The sequence below is a fragment of the Osmerus mordax genome, chromosome 16 (assembly GCF_038355195.1).
Source record: "Osmerus mordax isolate fOsmMor3 chromosome 16, fOsmMor3.pri, whole genome shotgun sequence".
Lineage (NCBI taxonomy): Eukaryota > Metazoa > Chordata > Actinopteri > Osmeriformes > Osmeridae > Osmerus > Osmerus mordax.
Genome location: NC_090065.1, coordinates 8,058,401 through 8,076,924, shown reverse-complemented (window position 1 = coordinate 8,076,924; position 18,524 = coordinate 8,058,401). Strand labels below are relative to the sequence as shown.

At 44.8% G+C, this 18,524-nt stretch overlaps 1 protein-coding gene across 1 annotated transcript in view; it reads right to left on the bottom strand.

The window, feature by feature from the left end:
- LOC136958883 (receptor-type tyrosine-protein phosphatase mu-like) overlaps positions 1 to 18,524 on the bottom strand; it is a 93,530-nt gene that overhangs the window by 47,421 nt on the left and 27,585 nt on the right. The window contains exons 3-7 of the mRNA XM_067253008.1: positions 14,320 to 14,594; positions 11,378 to 11,456; positions 9,693 to 9,808; positions 7,872 to 8,046; positions 3,484 to 3,777 (exon numbers count right to left, since the gene is read on the bottom strand). Coding sequence (XP_067109109.1) covers positions 3,484 to 3,777; positions 7,872 to 8,046; positions 9,693 to 9,808; positions 11,378 to 11,456; positions 14,320 to 14,594 — 939 coding nt within the window. The remainder of the gene's footprint in view (positions 1 to 3,483; positions 3,778 to 7,871; positions 8,047 to 9,692; positions 9,809 to 11,377; positions 11,457 to 14,319; positions 14,595 to 18,524) is intronic.

Below are 18,524 nucleotides of genomic sequence, written 5' to 3'. Positions count from 1 at the left end.
TGCCTCTCAGGCTGTCACACTTATACAAGCAGACTGGTGGAGAACTTCCTGGAAGCCTGGCAAAAGAGGAAAGGGCCATCTATAATTCAGCAAAGGCTGGATAAAAATCTGTGTGACAAAAACCTCACCAGATAGACTATGAATAATTGAAGGTGGAGAATGGCAACATTTAAAGACCTTGAAGTGCGTTTTTGTCCAAAATTAATAGTCGTCTCAAAAGGAAAACTTGTCAGGCGTTGCTCCACCACCGCTGTTCGACTTACTCTTGGGGTTTTGGATGTGACGTTACAAAAACAAGTATGCACATTCTTGTTCGCGAGGTGTTTTTCAACCAACACAGACAGCTTTTAAGGGATTTCTACGAGATGCAGATGTCACAAGAGGAAACTGTTTGCACATCTGTTCAGAGAGTTTGAATTCCTCGGTGTCTGTGGGGAAAGAATGATGGTGAGGTCTAAATAATAATAAGGCAAAAAAAGAATACATGCACAGGCTCTCTCTCACAACATCCGTTGTTTGAAGTCATGTCCTTGAGAAACACACAATGAACCATTCTATTCCACACTCCCAACAAAATTAAAGCTCTGATAACCTTCCCCCTTGAACACCAAGCTCAATCTTTTTTGCTTTCTCTTGCTGACAAAAGGACACACATTCAGAGGGCCTTAACCGAAGGGCTTTCACTCACCTTGCTACACACAGTATATAAAGCCTATAGGTCACATGACTGGCAACAATCAGTGTTGACAGAGCAATGTAATCTGGCATTGAGTGGAAGAGTGGTTCTCCATTCATACTTCAAGGCAACAATGGCATTAATTAAAAAGAATGTCAAGCCCACCTAACCAATTCCCTCCCTTGTGGACACTGGTAGATGGATCTGCTGGGGCTCAGCCTTGGTGATGAGGTAGATCTATGGAATCTCTATAGGAAGAAGGCCTTGGAGTAGGAACTTATCATGGCTGTATTCAACTACAACGGTAGTGTTTGCTGCAGCAACCGGAAACCCGTTCGGTGTCCCAACATTTTTTCCATCTCTCACTTCAAAGTGAATTATTGTGGAACCGAAAAATATCACGAAGCAAGGTCTTCTTTAAACTCTGTTTTGTAATCGAAACTTCCGACCAAAAAAGGCAAATTGTCTTCCACTTGTTAATATCAGGAAAGACAGCATTCCTGGCCTGCAGTTAAGCACAAGTCCTCCATCAAAGCACCAGCAGACTACATGCAAATACCAACCTTGTCTATCTGAGCCTTATTTCCCGCTCGTCCTCCCTCTTCACGTTGAGCGTTCCTGCGAGCGAGGGCAGTCCGTGATCGGCGCGGTCTCGCTGTTATCCCCGTGTTTAGTAGCACACAGAGAGCAACAGAACGGCAACCAAAACAAACAGATGAGACTACTCCCACGTGGCCTGCGGGCACAGATGGAGACAGCTCATCGAAGGAGGCATGGAGCTGAGCTGGCAGGGCCGGCGCTCTGAGCAGGTGTGTGGGCCCAGCGTGGGCATCATGCACACCCCATTTGGAGAGCGGTCCACAGGGGACGGGCCGGGACGGGGGGGACGGGGGGGGGGGGGGGGGTTGGAGCAGAAGCCCACTGAAGGCTGTGTGTTTCAGATCAGGACCCTGATCGAAGCAGGCCTTAAAACCTCGCACCTCACACAGATCAAGGCAGGCATGATCAAAAGATGCTAAATACACCTCATTCACAGTCATTCACAGGACAGAAGACAAATGAATACGACGTAAGTGCCCAGTCATAAGGACACGCCTACTCTTACCCCAAGAACAAGTGAAGCTCGAACTTGGAACTTAAGGGATAACTTCTTTAATATCTGCCTACCTAGAGTTGACAGAAATGGACTTCTCTGTGTGAGACTGTCTTTCAACTGCTGCTGTTGGAATACCCTGCCCCCTGCTAGGGTCTGGGTCCCCAACTGACAATACAGCCGCTTTCCCAACATACCGGAGCACTTTAGAGGAGTCCATTAATCCATCTGATGCAGTCAACAATTTCACACTGCTACAACATCAACAGGATGCTGTTGAGATTTCAGCTGCCCTCTTATGTTTTCAGTTGAACTTAGTTGAAAATAAAACCAACTGAACTATATTTCGTTGACAACAAAGTCGACAAGGACGGCCCTTTTTTTTGAAGGGCAAAGGAAATAGGAAAGTGTCCCTCAGATTTCAAACCATTGTGGAAGCACTTGAGGTTCACACACGGATGCAAAAGCAATCACAAAAGCACTGGACGAACAGAGTCTTTTGAAGTTGGCAAGAAAAATAATCAAATGGCTGCACGCGAAAAGAAACTGTACAAGGGTATCTTTTTCTTCTCGTTGCATCTTAATATCATTGGTTGTGTCCTTGCATTATACATTTTCTGTTTTACAAAAGAATGGAATTAAGCATCCTTTGTCATGAGAAAAAATTACTCAATTTGCAAAGTGACCGAGCGAGAGCCTCGGAATAATAGCATGCGCCGTGCTGCTAGTTATGAAACACAAACTGCCCCACAGGTTTCCATTAGCATCTGTGGCGCAGCGGCGCAGTGCTGCAGGCAGAGAGAGTCTATGGCCTGTCTATATCAACAGTGATGTATCACAGTGCCCTGTGAGCCCTAACCGTTCAATTAGAGGCTCTGCTGAGGCGAGCCTGTCACTGGGAACCAGCAGAGGAGAGCTGGACAAGATCAAGAGCTGCTTCCTCAAACACACCTCAGGAGCCGCTGGCATCAATCTCCCTGTCTGGGGGGTGGCAGGGGAAGGGAGAGGGGGGGAGGGGGGGTAAGCAGGGGCAGGACCCCCCACAGACACCCAGGCCTTGCTCTGAAGGCTAAACAGGTTGAGCTATCCATCCCCATCAGCCGGACCCCAAAAGGAGAAAGAAGACGACCTTCACCACCAGGGGGTCACGGCCTTGATTACCAGGAGGGAGAAATCCCATTTCCATCAGCACTCCTCTGGACACCAAATAGAATCAGGAGTGGAAACGCTGAGACGGTAGCTTTGTTTTTGCTCTGTGAGGTTTTGTGGTTAGATACGGGAACTTAGCTGGTTAATGTTGTGAGAAGGGCAATTGGTATCAAATTATGCTCTTATGGAGTTTATGTACATATAAGGGGTTCCTAATGCATGCATTCAAGTAACCATATCAGCACCCAAATACAAGGTGCCAGAGTGTTTCAAACTTGAAATCAATCTTTGTTGCTGATCAATTAAGGGGTTGCTGATGCCATTGAGTAAATAATAAAATGACAGCAGTGATTGAGTAAACCTTGCAGGGGGATTGAACCCAGCTCCTGCCTGAGGCCCCATCTTTCAGTCAGACCGTGGCTTACATGATCTACCATCCACAGAAACAAAAGATGGACGCCGCATGATCTGACGAGGGTGAGCTCACAGCCCAACACAGGACTGAGAGAAGGTAGTCGTCGGTGTCAGCCCCTCCTTGTGGGACAGTGTGTAGGGTCTGACTCACCAGCACATTTGGTCCTGGCCCTGAGGGGGGGTCCAGGGGCCCCGGTCCCTCCGTCCAGAGGCCTGGTCAGGAGAACGCTGATCTCATACTCTGTGTCGGGGTCCAGGTGGCCGATCTTGTGGGTTGTCTTGTCGACGGGCTGCAGGTCGTACATGGTACCGGACACAGTGCGGTACTCCACCTCACGGTTGGTGATGGGGCCGTCCCCGTTGATGGAGTTGGCATTGAGCTGGATCCACAGGTAGGTGGCCCCCACGGCCGTCAGCTGGGGAGGGGCGATGGGCACTGGGGGTTCTGGAAGGACAAGAGGGATTTTTTTAGGGCTTGAGAACAATATCCAAATGGGAACCACAATTTACTGTAGGAAAGTAGGTTCTAGTATTCCAAGAACAAGATTCCTTTGACAGAGTTCACAATCAGAACAGTTCTAAAAATGTGAGCAAACAAAAGGTGTGTTCATACTGTTTAATAAAGCAAATGTTTCAGAGCCTCATAGACCCCAACACATTAACTTCACGCAACAGCCCTGACTAGTTTGAATGGGAACGTGTAATCATCAAAATTGGCCCTGTGTTTGTCATGCCATCTTTAGTCAGAAAGAAAGACAACCATTAACCGAAGTACAAATAAAGTCATTAGAGCATTTTTATAGTTTTGGCTTCTTTTCAAAATAAAAACATTGATTTACTTCAGAGGACAGCTACTTTCTCACAGTGCCTGGTAATTGAGAGCAGCTTATTAAACACGCCAGCCATCATCTTTTTGTTAGGTAAGGTAGGTAGGGAGATCGATCAGTTCTCAGATTCACTATTTACTGTCGGACATTTATTTGGTGTCCCTAGTCCTTTGTCTTTCTCCTCAGACATGGCTTAGGAATCATTTGTTGTCACGTACTACAATAGTTACAAGTCCCAGTGGCCTCAGTGAATGACTCTAATGAGCACACACATGTAACAGAATAATGCCATTAGCCGCCTGGCTGGTTTTCATGGAGTTGTCATGGAGAGATATCTGGCCGCATTAGAGGCTGTGGAGTCCAAAGGAGGCTTGGTTGCTGGGCTACCAGATGGCTGGACCGTCATGACCCTACAGAGACTTCATAAACTCCACCTAATCCCAATGTCCAACCCATGAGTCAAACATCACCTAGTATGAACCTGCTAATCCTTATGTCTTGGTCTTGACCTGCACAAACCCCATCAGTTGCATGTTCAGATCCAGACAGGGACATAAGGCGGCGGTGGCAGGTGTCTCTATCGACATTGTTGTGATTATCTGTAGTTATCCCTCAGGGACCAATGGGGTTGAAAAGCTGGTATTGTTTTAAATCAAAGTTGCCTTTTAATTAAGCATGCCAGTATATTAGCAATAACAACAATGGCACTGCAAAATCGTTTATTGTGGCTTTCAAGCAGGCTTTTGTTCCTGTGTGTCGTGGTACAATGTTGATAATATAAAATCTTAATGACAGCTTTAGAAGCCTGAGAGATTTAAACAAAAATAGAGTACTAACATTCATCATACCTTTTGCTGTGTGAACAGTACAACAACAGGTAATCCCACATATATCTACAGAACAAAACCTATATGCCCATAAAAAAACCATCTTCAGTGGGGTTCATCAGTAGATTGCATGAAGGACCAGCCATCACACTCAGATGTCAAGACAAGACAAAATGGCTTCTGTGACACTGCAGGGAATCCAGACAGTGACCCACATGATTCCAGTCACAAATTAACAAGCTGTGGCACGCTAGGGCAGAAGGCCTCTGAAAAGAGAGCTAGAGAAATCTCTATTGAGTGGAGCAGATTCAGTGGTACTTTGTTAGGGAAAGGGATGACCATAGGCAACAAGCAGCAGCTACAAAGAAATTCAATCGATCAGGATTCTCATGGTAGTGTTACTTGTGCACCAAGCAACGTTAGAGCATACACTACTGCAATGAAAGAATCTGGCATAAGGCAGTGCCAAAAAGACACTTTAGGAAAATAATGTCTTCTAAGTGAACATATAGGTCATCTTATTATTATTATACTTATGCACAGACTTAATTAAACAACAATCACAAGGTAATTAAAAAGATGAACTGCTAGTAAAACAATGCTTTATTTTCAACAAATCTAGTGTTTATATTTAAGTAAAAATTAGCTCCTCCGTTCTAAATGATCCAAAAAACCCAGAAGACATGTATTATTATCCCAGTCTCCCACTGATGAACATGCACGGTTCTGAAACATGAATAGATGATAATGACTTCCGTTTAAGCCTCGCGAGGCAGCTTTGGGACAGTGGGGCAACTTTGGTCAGGGAGGGTCCCCAGTGCTGGCAGGAGAGGGCCTGTCCACAGCTGAGAGGGAACGGCATACGCCAGGGTCAGCAAGCAGCTGTTGCTGCGATGTGTAGCAGGCGGCCAGGCGGCCAGGGGACAGCTGTGTCCTTCTCCAGCACAGCACCTGTCTGCCTGCCAATACACACACACACACACATCGACACCTCATTCTCTTCACCTCCCGTCATCATCTTCCCCACAGACCACAAACCGTCCTGTTGTGGCGTCATTGATAAGAAGGCATGTCTGTTACTAGACCTCCCTTTGTTGTCTGTAGACAACCACTGAGTCTGCTTCTAGGTAAGATGGAAGAGGTCCTCGTGACATCGTCCGGTCTCCCGATTGGCCGGATTTGTTGAGAGTTGATCCACTAATGATTTGAGCGAGGACGAGGGAAAAGAAAAATGACAAACTCGTTTTGACGATAACGGTGGCATTTCTCATTAGCCCAGACACTGACGCCACGCGACACTGTAGCTGAGTGTCAGCGTCGACGGCTAACTGCAAGGCTCTGCTGTGATTCCAGCCAGGGCAACGCACAGCCAGAGAGCACACAGACGGGGAGTAATTATAGTCATTTCAGAAGCACTGACCGCGCCGCCGGAGAGGCATCTCGATGGGGGCCCAGGAGGTTGTGCGTCGGGGAGACGCGTGTAGCGCCACGGAACCAAACAGCAAGCACTCTTCCACACAGGCAGATAAATGTGATGGAACATTGGCATGAAAAAGCCGAAGTGATTATCCCAGATAATCAAGCATTCACTCTCCTCATGTTGAAGGAGGAGCAGTGTATGGTAATGAGGAGCCAAGCGAGAGCTGGGCTGGGACTGGAGAGGGAAGATAATCTACAGAATTACTGTACAGTCACTCCTCCAAAAAACCCGCTCCAGATATGGTGAACACACATTTAAGCAGGATTTATGATTCAAAGACATTACTGCAGGTTAAGCACTGGTTTTATGACTGGTACAATAAGATGAGATACTGGCGTTTTATGTCTGACACTTATGACCGGGAAAATGCCTTGAAAATGGCTGTGACAAGTTGGCTTATGCTGAGGTCATTGTCTTATGGACTCTCAACCGAAGGCTTGTGAGATCATAAACATGTCCACACAATTTAATACCGGATGATCAGAACAATCTAAATATCTGATATATGCCTTTAACTAGAGCGGAAATTGTATTTAAGACTATGTAAATTGTATTTTTATGACACATACACTTGACAAATTTACCGTCAGTGACAAATCTCTAACGACATGTCAAATGGAATATTTGGCAAAAGTCCTTTCTGGAAGCAGCCACAGAGGGGGTATGTTTGGCTGCATACGATTTGTTCTGTTTGTCTGTTTATGCAAATACATTTGGGTTTGTTGTTGCTGTCTACCACATGTCACTAAATTCTCTGAGAACAATCCACTGAAGCCCACTGATACACCGAGGCACATAGACTTTATCTCTCTCTCTGCGCCAGAGTGCTTGAGCCCAGACATTTTACCGTGATTGACAGACCTCGATCTGGACAGCCGGGATTAAACCTATCAATCACATAAAGCTGGGAGACAAAAAAAAACAGGGCAGTAAATTCAATTGAGAGCGGAGGGAGAAAATTGAGGTGAAGAAATATAGAAGGCCATTACCGGACTATAGGCTATAGGAAAGTGAGGCCTTGCAGGATTTAGTTTCTGACGACTCCATAAATTCATATCAAATGACTGCAGGAGTGTAATATCGGTGAGGTTACTGTAAACCCTTGCGCCTCCCGCCTTTGTGCTCTTTTAGGCGGAATTGTGGTCGGTCAAGGGCAGGCTTTACAGGAAATATCAACGTCCTCAAGGTAACAAATCCACATAAAGCTAGCCTGTGTTTTGCATCATTGGCATCGCCTTTCAGGAGATGTTTCTCTCTCACAAAAACAACTTGCAGCTCATTTCTAGGTTTCTGTTTACCTTCCCTTTACATTGTTTTAGGTCAATCCAAAATATAATATCCATTTATTTCTCATCCTGATCGTTCCAAAAGGGCTGATTGTGAGATGCGCCGGGTCTCTACTTACGTTTTATGGTTAGCTCTCCGTAATTGGACACTCCAACACCTTTGTCTGAATGGACGATGCAGCGGTAGCGTCCTGAGTCGCCCTTGGTGGTGTTCTCCACATCAAAAGTGCCAATGAAGCGTCTGTTGTTCCAAGGTTTAGTGGATTTCATTGGGGCCTCCCGTCCACCGATGCCCTGTTTGGAGCCGAGACAAACACACTGGTGAGACTCGAACATGGAGAGGTTTAATTAGGAAAGTGGCTTGACCTTGTGGGTTTTGATGACTGTGGATGTTTCGTGTGTGTGTGTGTGTGTGTGTGTGTGTGTGTGTGTGTGTGTGTGTGTGTGTGTGTGTGTGAGAATGTGTTTACTCCCTTTGGTGGATGGTAGGCAGCGGTGCATTTACCATCGACACAGGTCCAAGCACGCAAACGCACGCGCGCGCGCACACGCATGTACGCACGCACACACACACACTGGGCACTCCCCAGCTGTCACCCCACACAGCAGGCAGATGGGGGACATTTGTTCATTAGAAATATTTCTTCATTACTGTCATCGGGGGACTTCACTTAATGTTTGTTTTCCAGCTCCTGTGCTAATGAGGACGTGTATGTTAAAATGATGGAGTACCTGGCAGAGGACCTTTACCCAGCGCCATGCTCCCACTGATCACATATGTGACAGTGTGCTTAGCAGCAAGGGCCAGTGGGGTGATGTTTGCCAGATGCAGTACCTACGCTGCACCGAACAAGGTCAATATGAAGTGGCTGTGAGGTTTGGTAAACAGCGTGGAGTGTATATATAGTTCAAGCTCTCCACATAGGTCCTGTATCCTACATTTATGTGGGTTAGGAACAAAGCTCGGTGATCTGGAAACCCTGAATGTATGTCAGGTAGGAAGGCACTGCGGGTGCAGGGTTTTACGAGTAAATGGGCTTTCTAAGTCGCTCATTAGAGTAGGATTATGTTGAAGAAAATCTATTTGTTGTGTTTCAGACAAAAGCTGTACTGATTGGGGATTCTTCGCGTGGTCAAATTATATGCATATGTTTGCTTCCTGTTGATTAAGCTCCATCATAGATTAGAGGAGTAGACTAGAGGATGAGTGATGATGTAGGCTGTAGTGCTGTAGGCTGTAGTGCTGTAGGCTATAGTGCTGTAGGCTGTAGTGCTGTAGTGCTGTAGGCTGTAGTGCTGTAGGCTGTAGTGCTGTAGGCTGTAGTGCTGTAGTGCTGTAGGCTGTAGTGCTGTAGGCTATAGTGCTGTAGGCTATAGTGCTGTAGGCTGTAGTGCTGTAGTGCTGTAGGCTGTAGTGCTGTAGGCTGTAGTGCTGTAGTGCTGTAGTGCTGTAGTGCTGTAGTGCTGTAGTGCTGTAGTGCTATAGTGCTGTAGTGCTGTAGTGCTGTAGGCTGTAGTGCTGTAGGCTGTAGTGCTGTAGGCTGTAGTGCTGTAGGCTATAGTGCTGTAGGCTGTAGTGCTGTAGTGCTGTAGGCTGTAGTGCTGTAGTGCTGTAGGCTGTAGTGCTGTAGTGCTGTAGGCTGTAGTGCTGTAGGCTATAGTGCTGTAGGCTATAGTGCTGTAGGCTGTAGTGCTGTAGTGCTGTAGGCTGTAGTGCTGTAGGCTGTAGTGCTGTAGTGCTGTAGTGCTGTAGTGCTGTAGTGCTATAGTGCTGTAGTGCTGTAGTGCTGTAGGCTGTAGTGCTGTAGGCTGTAGTGCTGTAGGCTGTAGTGCTGTAGTGCTGTAGTGCTGTAGTGATGTAGTGCTGTAGTGCTGTAGTGGTGTCGGCTGTAGTGATGTAGTGCTGTAGGCTGTAGTGCTGTAGGCTGTAGTGCTGTCACCTGCAGCCAGAGGTTGAAGTTGTCTCTCTTGCGTCCGTTGACAGTGCACTGGAACGTGGCCGTCTGTCCAGCATTTACCTCAACACCCTTTATGGTCAGGAAGTGTGGAGTGTTCACTATTCAAACACAAATACAACACTATTAGTATGGCCCCATGGAACAAATACTGTACTTTCAAAAATCTTGAAGAATTGTTTTATTTAAGAAAGTTTTGCTTTCACACAGTAATTTCTATAATTTCCATGGACTGCCATCCTTTCATTAATTGATGGGAAACTACAAATGCTCAGAATTCTCTTTATTTATGTTCATTATGAGGAAGATCACATAGGATGTATTCTAAATCCATGTGAATTAACTTATATAGCACATTTCTGATTAGTCTTCCATTTATATGTATATAAAATAGGCCAATTCAACAAGGCCAACCTTGATTTGAAACACAACCAAATCTCTACAGACACTGAAACAGCTAATTGTATCATTTTCATCAAGTCTTTCAGTTATACTTCTAATTTCATAAAATGCCTTTGAAGTAAGCCTCTTTTATTACTTTGACCTGTCAATCCCGTCAATGCCAGAGGAGACAGTTCTATTTTTCTCATCACTAACATCTTTTTTAATGGTGTACAGAGGCAGACCACCCAGTGTCATAATCACACCTTTGAGCAACATATTCCATGTGGTCGTAAAAATAGAAAATGAATTGGCTGTCTTCCACCACGAACCACATCTGATCGCCCTGCTTATCACACAGAGAAAACCACTCAACACTCAAGTGTATTGATCCAGCCACATTTGGACATTTAAACATCTATCACGTTGCAAGTGTTCATTGATCTAGTTTTCCACATTTATATTCTGAGCCAATCGCCATACAATCTATCTCATTGACATAACATTTGTAGGAATTCCACTGGTTTGGAATGGTTACGGGGATATTAGCATATAACAAATGCTACCTGATGCAATTATGAAAGCTAGAGTAAGTACTAATCAATTGATGAAAAGCCTGTAGGTATTGATTCAGGATTAGATGGCATTAGATGGCAGCCATACCATTATGAGACCTTTTAGCACACATCCAGGGAATAGCTGTGAAGCTAACATGTGACTGACTAAGCTTCGAAACACACACATGTGCCCAACTCAGAGGCTCATGAGACACGCGTGAGAACCAAGAAGAGACAGTATCGAAAACCCTAAAGACACCTGTGATTGAGTTTGGCGAGACACTTTGAAGAGCTGCTGATCCTATTCAGAGTGAGTAGTGTGTTGGTGGCTTACACACATCAGAGAGGCTTGCGTTTCCTTCTTGAGGGAGAGGAATGGAAATGTGGATTCAGAAACACGGCTGTGGCATATGTGGCATAGGCAGCTCCCGTTGTTTTTAATCCCTATCCTTCTCTCTCCGTCAAAGGACAGATTTAACACAGCTACTTCAGCCATATATTCCGGACAGGCTTTATGTGTGTCAACTACCACCACTATAAATTATATTCCGGGACTAAGGGTGTGTGTAGGTCGGGGATATTTGAGATCCACTGTAACAGTACTGTGAAAAGCCCTGTTGTTTGGCTTGAGCTCCTTGAAAAAGATATAGTATATTGATATTTGGAGGCTGTCAGGGAGAGGACAAGGAGCGTTTGATGATGGGCTTTTATAGTGGAGGAGATGGGACTTACTGCACTGGTGGCCCTGGAGGACGACATCTTTGATGGCCAGCAAGCCGCGCTGTCCTGAGGTCACCACTTCAAAGACGATCTGAGGAGCAAAGAGAAGGCTCATAACAACGGTGATAAATGGACACGCGCTTCAAATGGCATTCGCCTCCGTCTACAGCAGCCAGTCCAGCTTTACAAGTCATGTCGCCCATGCTGATCGTGCCTGTTAAGCCGCTTTCGGGAACAACCGGCGGTTCGTTAATGTGATATGTACAGGAGATGAATGGCGGTATTGAAATGTGAAGGGTAAATCAGGTGAGCGCCGGGTGGTCCCAGCAGCAGCACTATAGTGTAGCACCACGGCGAGAGATCATGAACCGACAGGTACCATACATATTATTTTACCTTAACGTCTAATGGAGAGGCTAACAATGATATGTCGTCGTAGGGACGGGAGAGAGCGGCTCCCACATTCCTAAGAGGCCTGGAGTTATTCTTGGTGATTAGAACTAATGTGCAGGCTTAGATACATGACTTTATTAGGCGAGGCACTGTAACAACATGTAGTAATTCAATGCTATTCCTGTCTGTGATGACAGAGGGCGAGGCCCCGTGAAATGTTACAGTTATGTATACTACAAGCTGCTGTGGGGTAAAAAGGGAAATGGAATGCCAGTGCTCACCAAAACCTGGGTGTGGCACATCAGACCAGTAACCCCACACACACAGGCAGGCATGTTTTACATGCCATCATGACATAAATATACCCTATACACTCCACGGTCTCCTATACATGCTGATGCATGGTAGTGATGGAATACGGAAATGTCCTGGTGTGCTAGTCGTAGCCTAGGGACACACATCTCTGGAATTTCTTTTATACCCCGGGAAGGCTGAAAAGGAGATAGCTCCCATTGTCATCTGGGGAGCGGAATGCCTTCAGATAAGGCCTCTAATTATAAATTTCTTTCTTTGTCTTGTGAAATATTAAAGTGAATGGCTCGGGTGCCAATTATGGCCTCATTACAGCCTAATTTAAAGGAAATTAAAAGGCCAACCACTCCATATCATTGCCACCAGACAAATGAAGTGGCCCCTGCTCTCTAATTGAAATCTTTTGTTTGTGCAACAGACATCAGTCTGCTTCGCTAATGGCTTTGATATAATTGATTTGAACATCACTGACGGTGCAGTGCATAATTGAGCCTGACCCATTGAGTGAGAATATACACTGGGGACAAAAGCACTTGATGTCACAGGAAAGTTCAACATGCCCATTTATCACAGTGACAGGTGCAGGACCTACAGTAGTGTTGGACTGCATGCCTTTGTCCATAGAGCTAGTATCTCTATGGGATTGAGCTGAGTACATGTTGCATGAGGATACATCAGTGCAGCCATAGGCTTGCTGAACTGACATGACTTCCAATGGGGAAACCTGTATTTCTGTACTGAAACCTGTCAAATGCATAGAGTAGTTATTTCTCTAACAGGAAGTAAAGTGAAGACAGAGATATAAATATAGACAGACAGACAGACATACATACAGACAGATTGTAAACAATAGACTATATTGAAGAGTACAGTGTTTATCATCTTCCAGCTATTTTGGAAATTCTTGGACACACTTAATTAAAAGTTTTAGGGATGACCTGACAGCAAACTCATAATCACAAACGACTAATTTTGATTGAAAAAGAAAAGCTTAACCGGTAATTAAAAGATAATTTCCAAGTACCAGGTGGTTTCATTTTGACAATCACTTAGGTTACTATGCAATTAAAGAAACCTATAATTAGTGCCGTGATGCTAATTAGATATCATTTTGACGATTGCTTTGGCTTTTTTTCCTCTTTGAGAGAGTGGTACAAAGATCATTAGCATCCTCAAAAGTTTTCCGTGTTGTCAGTTGGAACATTATAAAGGGAGACATGCTTTCCGTTGGGGGTTGAATGGCAACAGATGCTAAGGATTTCCCTGAACACATGGAGAATAATATAATATCTCTTTTTGGTCCCAAACCAAGATTGCTGAGTGTGTTCAAATGAACGCCTCTACTCCAAGTCTGAATGTCACATCAATAAGGGGAGACTGTCACAAAAGGGTAAAGACGTGCGTGAAATATTATTATGCATTCATAGTCAACAAGTTAAGCCTTTTACGAAAGTCATTCATTGGCGATGATTATTTATTCTTTACAAAGGGTAAATACAAATAAATGCCGGTAGATGGACTCGTGTATAAATGATCTCTCATAGGGTCTTTTAGCCTATTGCAAGTCTTAAGAAATTGCAATGAGTCTCGTGTACTGTATGTCGGGGTCACCGGTCGTATCAGCAGTGAGTGTCAACTGTTGCTGTGGCTCCACTATGCTGTCCTCAGTTGTTACTTCCCCTCTATGTGGTCCTCATTATCGAGGAGAGGAAAGGTCTGGCTCCTGGACTCCTCTGCATAGTGGGAGATCCCCAGCAGTGTACCTTGTTAACTAAGTTATCAGGGTCATTGTGATGAGCAGCCTGGATCTCTCCCTTCAGCTTCTCTATGGGCTGGCGCTGGCAGCCATAATGAAATAATTCACGGGGGCCCAATCTCCCATTGGGAGGTCAAGGGGTCTCTCTGCATCAATTAAGATTTGCTTTCCTTTCTGAATGAGTCAGGGGAAGACTAACAGGCAGGCATGTGTGAAATCAACCTCGCCTGTCCTGCAGTCATGTGCATTGGCAAGTGAAAATGAGTTCCAGGGAGAAAAAGAAATCATTCAGAACTGGTCCTGATGGAGGACAGGAAGTCTACTAGCACCTACACACGGTGGAGACGTTGCCTTCTCACAAGAACAGTATTTCCAGAGTCCAGACCTCATTTCTGGAACCGATGAGCGTGCGTGTGTTCCTTCCTTGCCTTTCCAAGCATCTCGTGTCCTACTTAGGCTCCTCAAACTGCCCACACGCGCCCTGCGGTCTCACCTGGTAGAAGTTGGGCCAGTAGGTGCTGATGGCCAGCTCCACCTGACCCCAGGTGCGTGTGGCGGGCCCCGACACGTTCCACACGGGCATCCCCATGGGGCTGTTGTTCTCTCTGATGTAGACGTTGAGCTGGCCAGGATGGCTGCCGTCCCGGCCGGAGATCAAGTAGTGGAAGATGACACAGTGGGTGTCGTTCTCCTTCAGCTGGGGCGTGAGCAGCAGGGCCTTCTGTCCAGCGAAACGCCCCGACGTGTTCACCATCATGAAGGCTGAGCCTGGGACACAAAGTGTGACAGGACTGTGTTGATGGGTGTTGGTTACCAAGGCATGAATCACGTATGACTATGTTCGAAGGGATTTGGATATGTTGTGCTTTGGATGCCGTGTAATATTGGTCACTGCTATGAAACAGCTTGAATTGAATTGTTTCTTTGAATGTACAGTAGCCTATTCATTCCAGTCTTTCTATTCTACTAATAACTAGGTTTTAAGAAGTTTGGTTGGAGCCCAAATGATCTTACTGGAGGGAAAAAACGATACAACGATAAATCAATAGCAAAAAAGGTAGAGCATGACCCATTTAGATTTCCTCATTTTGGTTGAATATTAAAGGTTAATACCAATTCACTTGTCAATAACACAATTATATTGACAAAACTCTTAATCAAATGGACAGAGACTACATAATTCGTCATCTGTTTTCATCTTTCAGTTTAGGAGAGCCGTAAGGGCATAGAAAAAGAGTAGACGAAAAGGGGGTCGCAAAATATGATTGAAAACAGCAAAGAATATAATACCATTCATTATTGTACAGAATGCATTTACACAGTTTGGGGAAGAATGACTGCAGAAAGTAGTAGTAAGCAGAAACATGAAACCCAAACTGACAAAAATAAACTATTATGGATCTGAACTGTTTGTCATGTGTCCTCCTGATCCGTGGAGGTACCAGGGTAAAGCAGGTAAAGTGGGTAAAAGATGTTGACAGTAAGTTTGCCCCAGGAGTGAAACAGCCAAACAACCTTTAGCAGAACCCTATTTGTTCCGTGACTGACTCAGGCTTGCCCAGTTGTCTTGTTGTGCTCCACTCGTAACGCTTCCCAATTCCATCTGTCTCCTAGCCTCAGATAACGAGCAAGGGATCTGTCATGTTTACACAATGTAAAAGGAGGAGGAGAAGGAGAAGGAGAGGAGGAGGAGGAGGAGGAGGAGGAGAGGAGAAGAGCTCTGAGCTGTGATGACACTGAGTCAAGCCCCTCTGCTTTGTTTGTCATGCAATAACACCTCTCGGGACTCTTTGTCTAACTCGACAGGATTTAGATCATGTGAACATAACACAACCTTGTACTAGCAAGGAGAGTAGGCTAGATTTTGTTTGAACAGTGAAAATGCTATGAAATGTCACCCCTTTCCCAAGGTTATTATCAGGGAACAGATTGCCACTTATTGACTAGGCCACACAGTGTGTATGAAAGAACTGGTCTGGAACCCTGGGTACATAGACGTAGATATAGCATATCCCTGCAATGTCCCTTTGATGAGGAGGAGTAGGATAAGGAGCAGCTTTCAGACATAGGAGCTGCCTCTCATAACCCTATCCCATCTGGTCAGGTGCTGCAACTTTTCAGTCCCTCCCCTGAGTGGCGTCAGGGGCCCCTGTGTGATCTGAACCAGCACTAATAATCAGATGATGAATCGTTCAATTGAAGCTCACTTTACAGAAACAAAGGAGCCAGCTCCAGTGCTCTCCTCTATGATTAAAACTGGTTGCTTACTATTCACTTGGAACAGTCGTGTTCTGACACTGTTGAACAGAAGATTGATCCATTATTGTGCTCTCTATACAGGTAATTAAAGATACAAGTCGTATCTCTCCAGCAACAGTTGGAGATGTGACCGGCATGGCTTTGAAATATACATAGACACAATTCTTTTGCATGAGAGGTGTATCATCTGATAAGGCTTTTGATAATACTTGAAATTACACTGGGAATAGGAATTAGGAAATAAGCAATTTCTCATTTTTCATTAGGAATAAATACATCAAACATTAAGGTACAAAATGTGTGTCCAACAAAGCTGTGACGCTGATCTTCTCAATAAAATTAAATATTAATACAAAACAGAACTAATTTTCCAGTTGCAAGGAGCATTTTTCTTTCTGGAGAATGATTTAAATGACACTGCTTTAACACATCATCCTGTCACTGTTGCCCTGGCTCTCACAGGGTCCATCCAGTTCCCTGATGACACGCCCTGACTCTGACTGTCATTCACCCACCCTTTGTGTTCTTCAAGCCTAATGACCACATACACTGCTGGACCTACTACAGCACGACAAGCTAATTTGCCATCTAGTCTAAGAGCAAACTATAATGAAATTGTGTTAGTGCTGTGCTAATGTGAAAGCGACCAACATGCAATGGTGTTCTCTCTCTCTCTCTCTCTCTCTCTCTCTCTCTCTCTCTCTCTCTCTCTCTCTCTCTCTCTCTCTCTCTCTCTCTCTCTCTCACTCTCTGTGTCTCTCTCTCTCTCACTCACTCTCTGTGTCTCTCTCTCTCTCTCTCTCACTCTCATGCCTTAACAATGCCATGTTCGGGACCAATTAAAAATATAGAGCTCTCTGCACACTTGAGGGCTGTCTGAACTACCCAGAAAGGGCAGTCCCCTGCTATTGTCTAAGGTATTCTGGAGAAGAGATTTATTATCATTCTAATGTAGGCCACTTTCACCTCTTATTAAGGTGATGAGTGAACATGGAGAACATGCAGGTTCCTATATGTCTAATGAAAAATGGATAAGAGACAGATGAAATGCTCCTACTGCTGATGCTACATTGTTCATGCAGCCTTTAGAAGAGGAGACCAACTGACATAGTTCCTGAATTTATGTGAAAGAAATCACACAAGGAAGGCACATGTAGCAGTTTCTGCACTCGCATGTTGCCGATGAGATAGCTGTCTTGCTGACTGTTTGCTTGCTCACGGTTTCTTTATGACAGTACCTCAGTTTGTCATTAGAGTCCAATACAATAGTTACAGTTTGTGCACTTAGGTTTCAATAGACACACTTAATCTAGCAACTGCCACAGGTTTCATTTTCACTAACCCAATCAATCAAGTAGCAGACTGGTTATAGAGTATAATGACATCATAGATGGGATGTGTGTGTGTGTGAGGGAGGGGGGGGGGGGGCTCTGGAATAACAACAGACAGGTTGCCTTTATCCAGCCTTTGAGAGCTTCAATCAAGTTAATACTTTGACCCTACAACCCACTTCAATTGACAAGGTGGTGGGGAATTGGCCGAAGTTTGGTCATTTGCGACAGACAGGTACTTTCCCCTTGAGGATATAGTCCAGGGGGATATTTTTCAAAGTGGCACCTTGGTGTGGAGGCTTGCTGGTAAATTGGTGATCAATCACAAGCTAAATGCCTCATCTGACATCACAAGCCACTAAGCAATTTCATGTGGTAGTAGTTTATAGCAGCTAGCATCTACAGATAAGATTGATACTGTAGTATCCAAACACCGGGGTGTTAAGTCTCTTTTTACTACTCATACAGTATCATAAACGGTCACCGCACGTGTACTAGAGCATGGAGTCATGTAAAGAGACACTCATTTGTCAGTGCTGAACGCACCGCTACATAAACATTAGCCTGGAGCATGGGAGGCTAGTAATGACTATTCTATAGGGGGTCTGACATCGAAAACATCATCTCTACTTTCCCTTGTTCTAATGAACCCACAACAACGATTTTGACATTGATCGGTCTTTAGTGTAGTATATTCAAGAACAGAATTGCTTTCATTGAGATCTCTTCTAAATCCCCTAAAACATCTACCACTGCTGAGTAAAAGTAGCCTAGATGACTTTCCATTCCACAAATGTAGCAAAATGTCCCAGACATATTTCAATCCGTTTCACCGTGCGGAGGAGAATCTCTCACATGGGTACATAGTCTCACCTAATTTAGTTCACACGGACATGAAACTGTCTGCTACTAATCATCAAAGTCTATAGGTTGGGGGTATTTAGATTCATTATGAGTTGAGTGATGGCCAGAGTGGAGAATATAATTTGCAGTAATGACTAGTACTCATTATTTCTCCTCCATTCAGGTCCTGAACTCTGTGAAAATCATTATGTGGGGGAAATCAGAATGAAGGGGCGCTCTTTAAACCCAAACCCTCCAGGTCTCA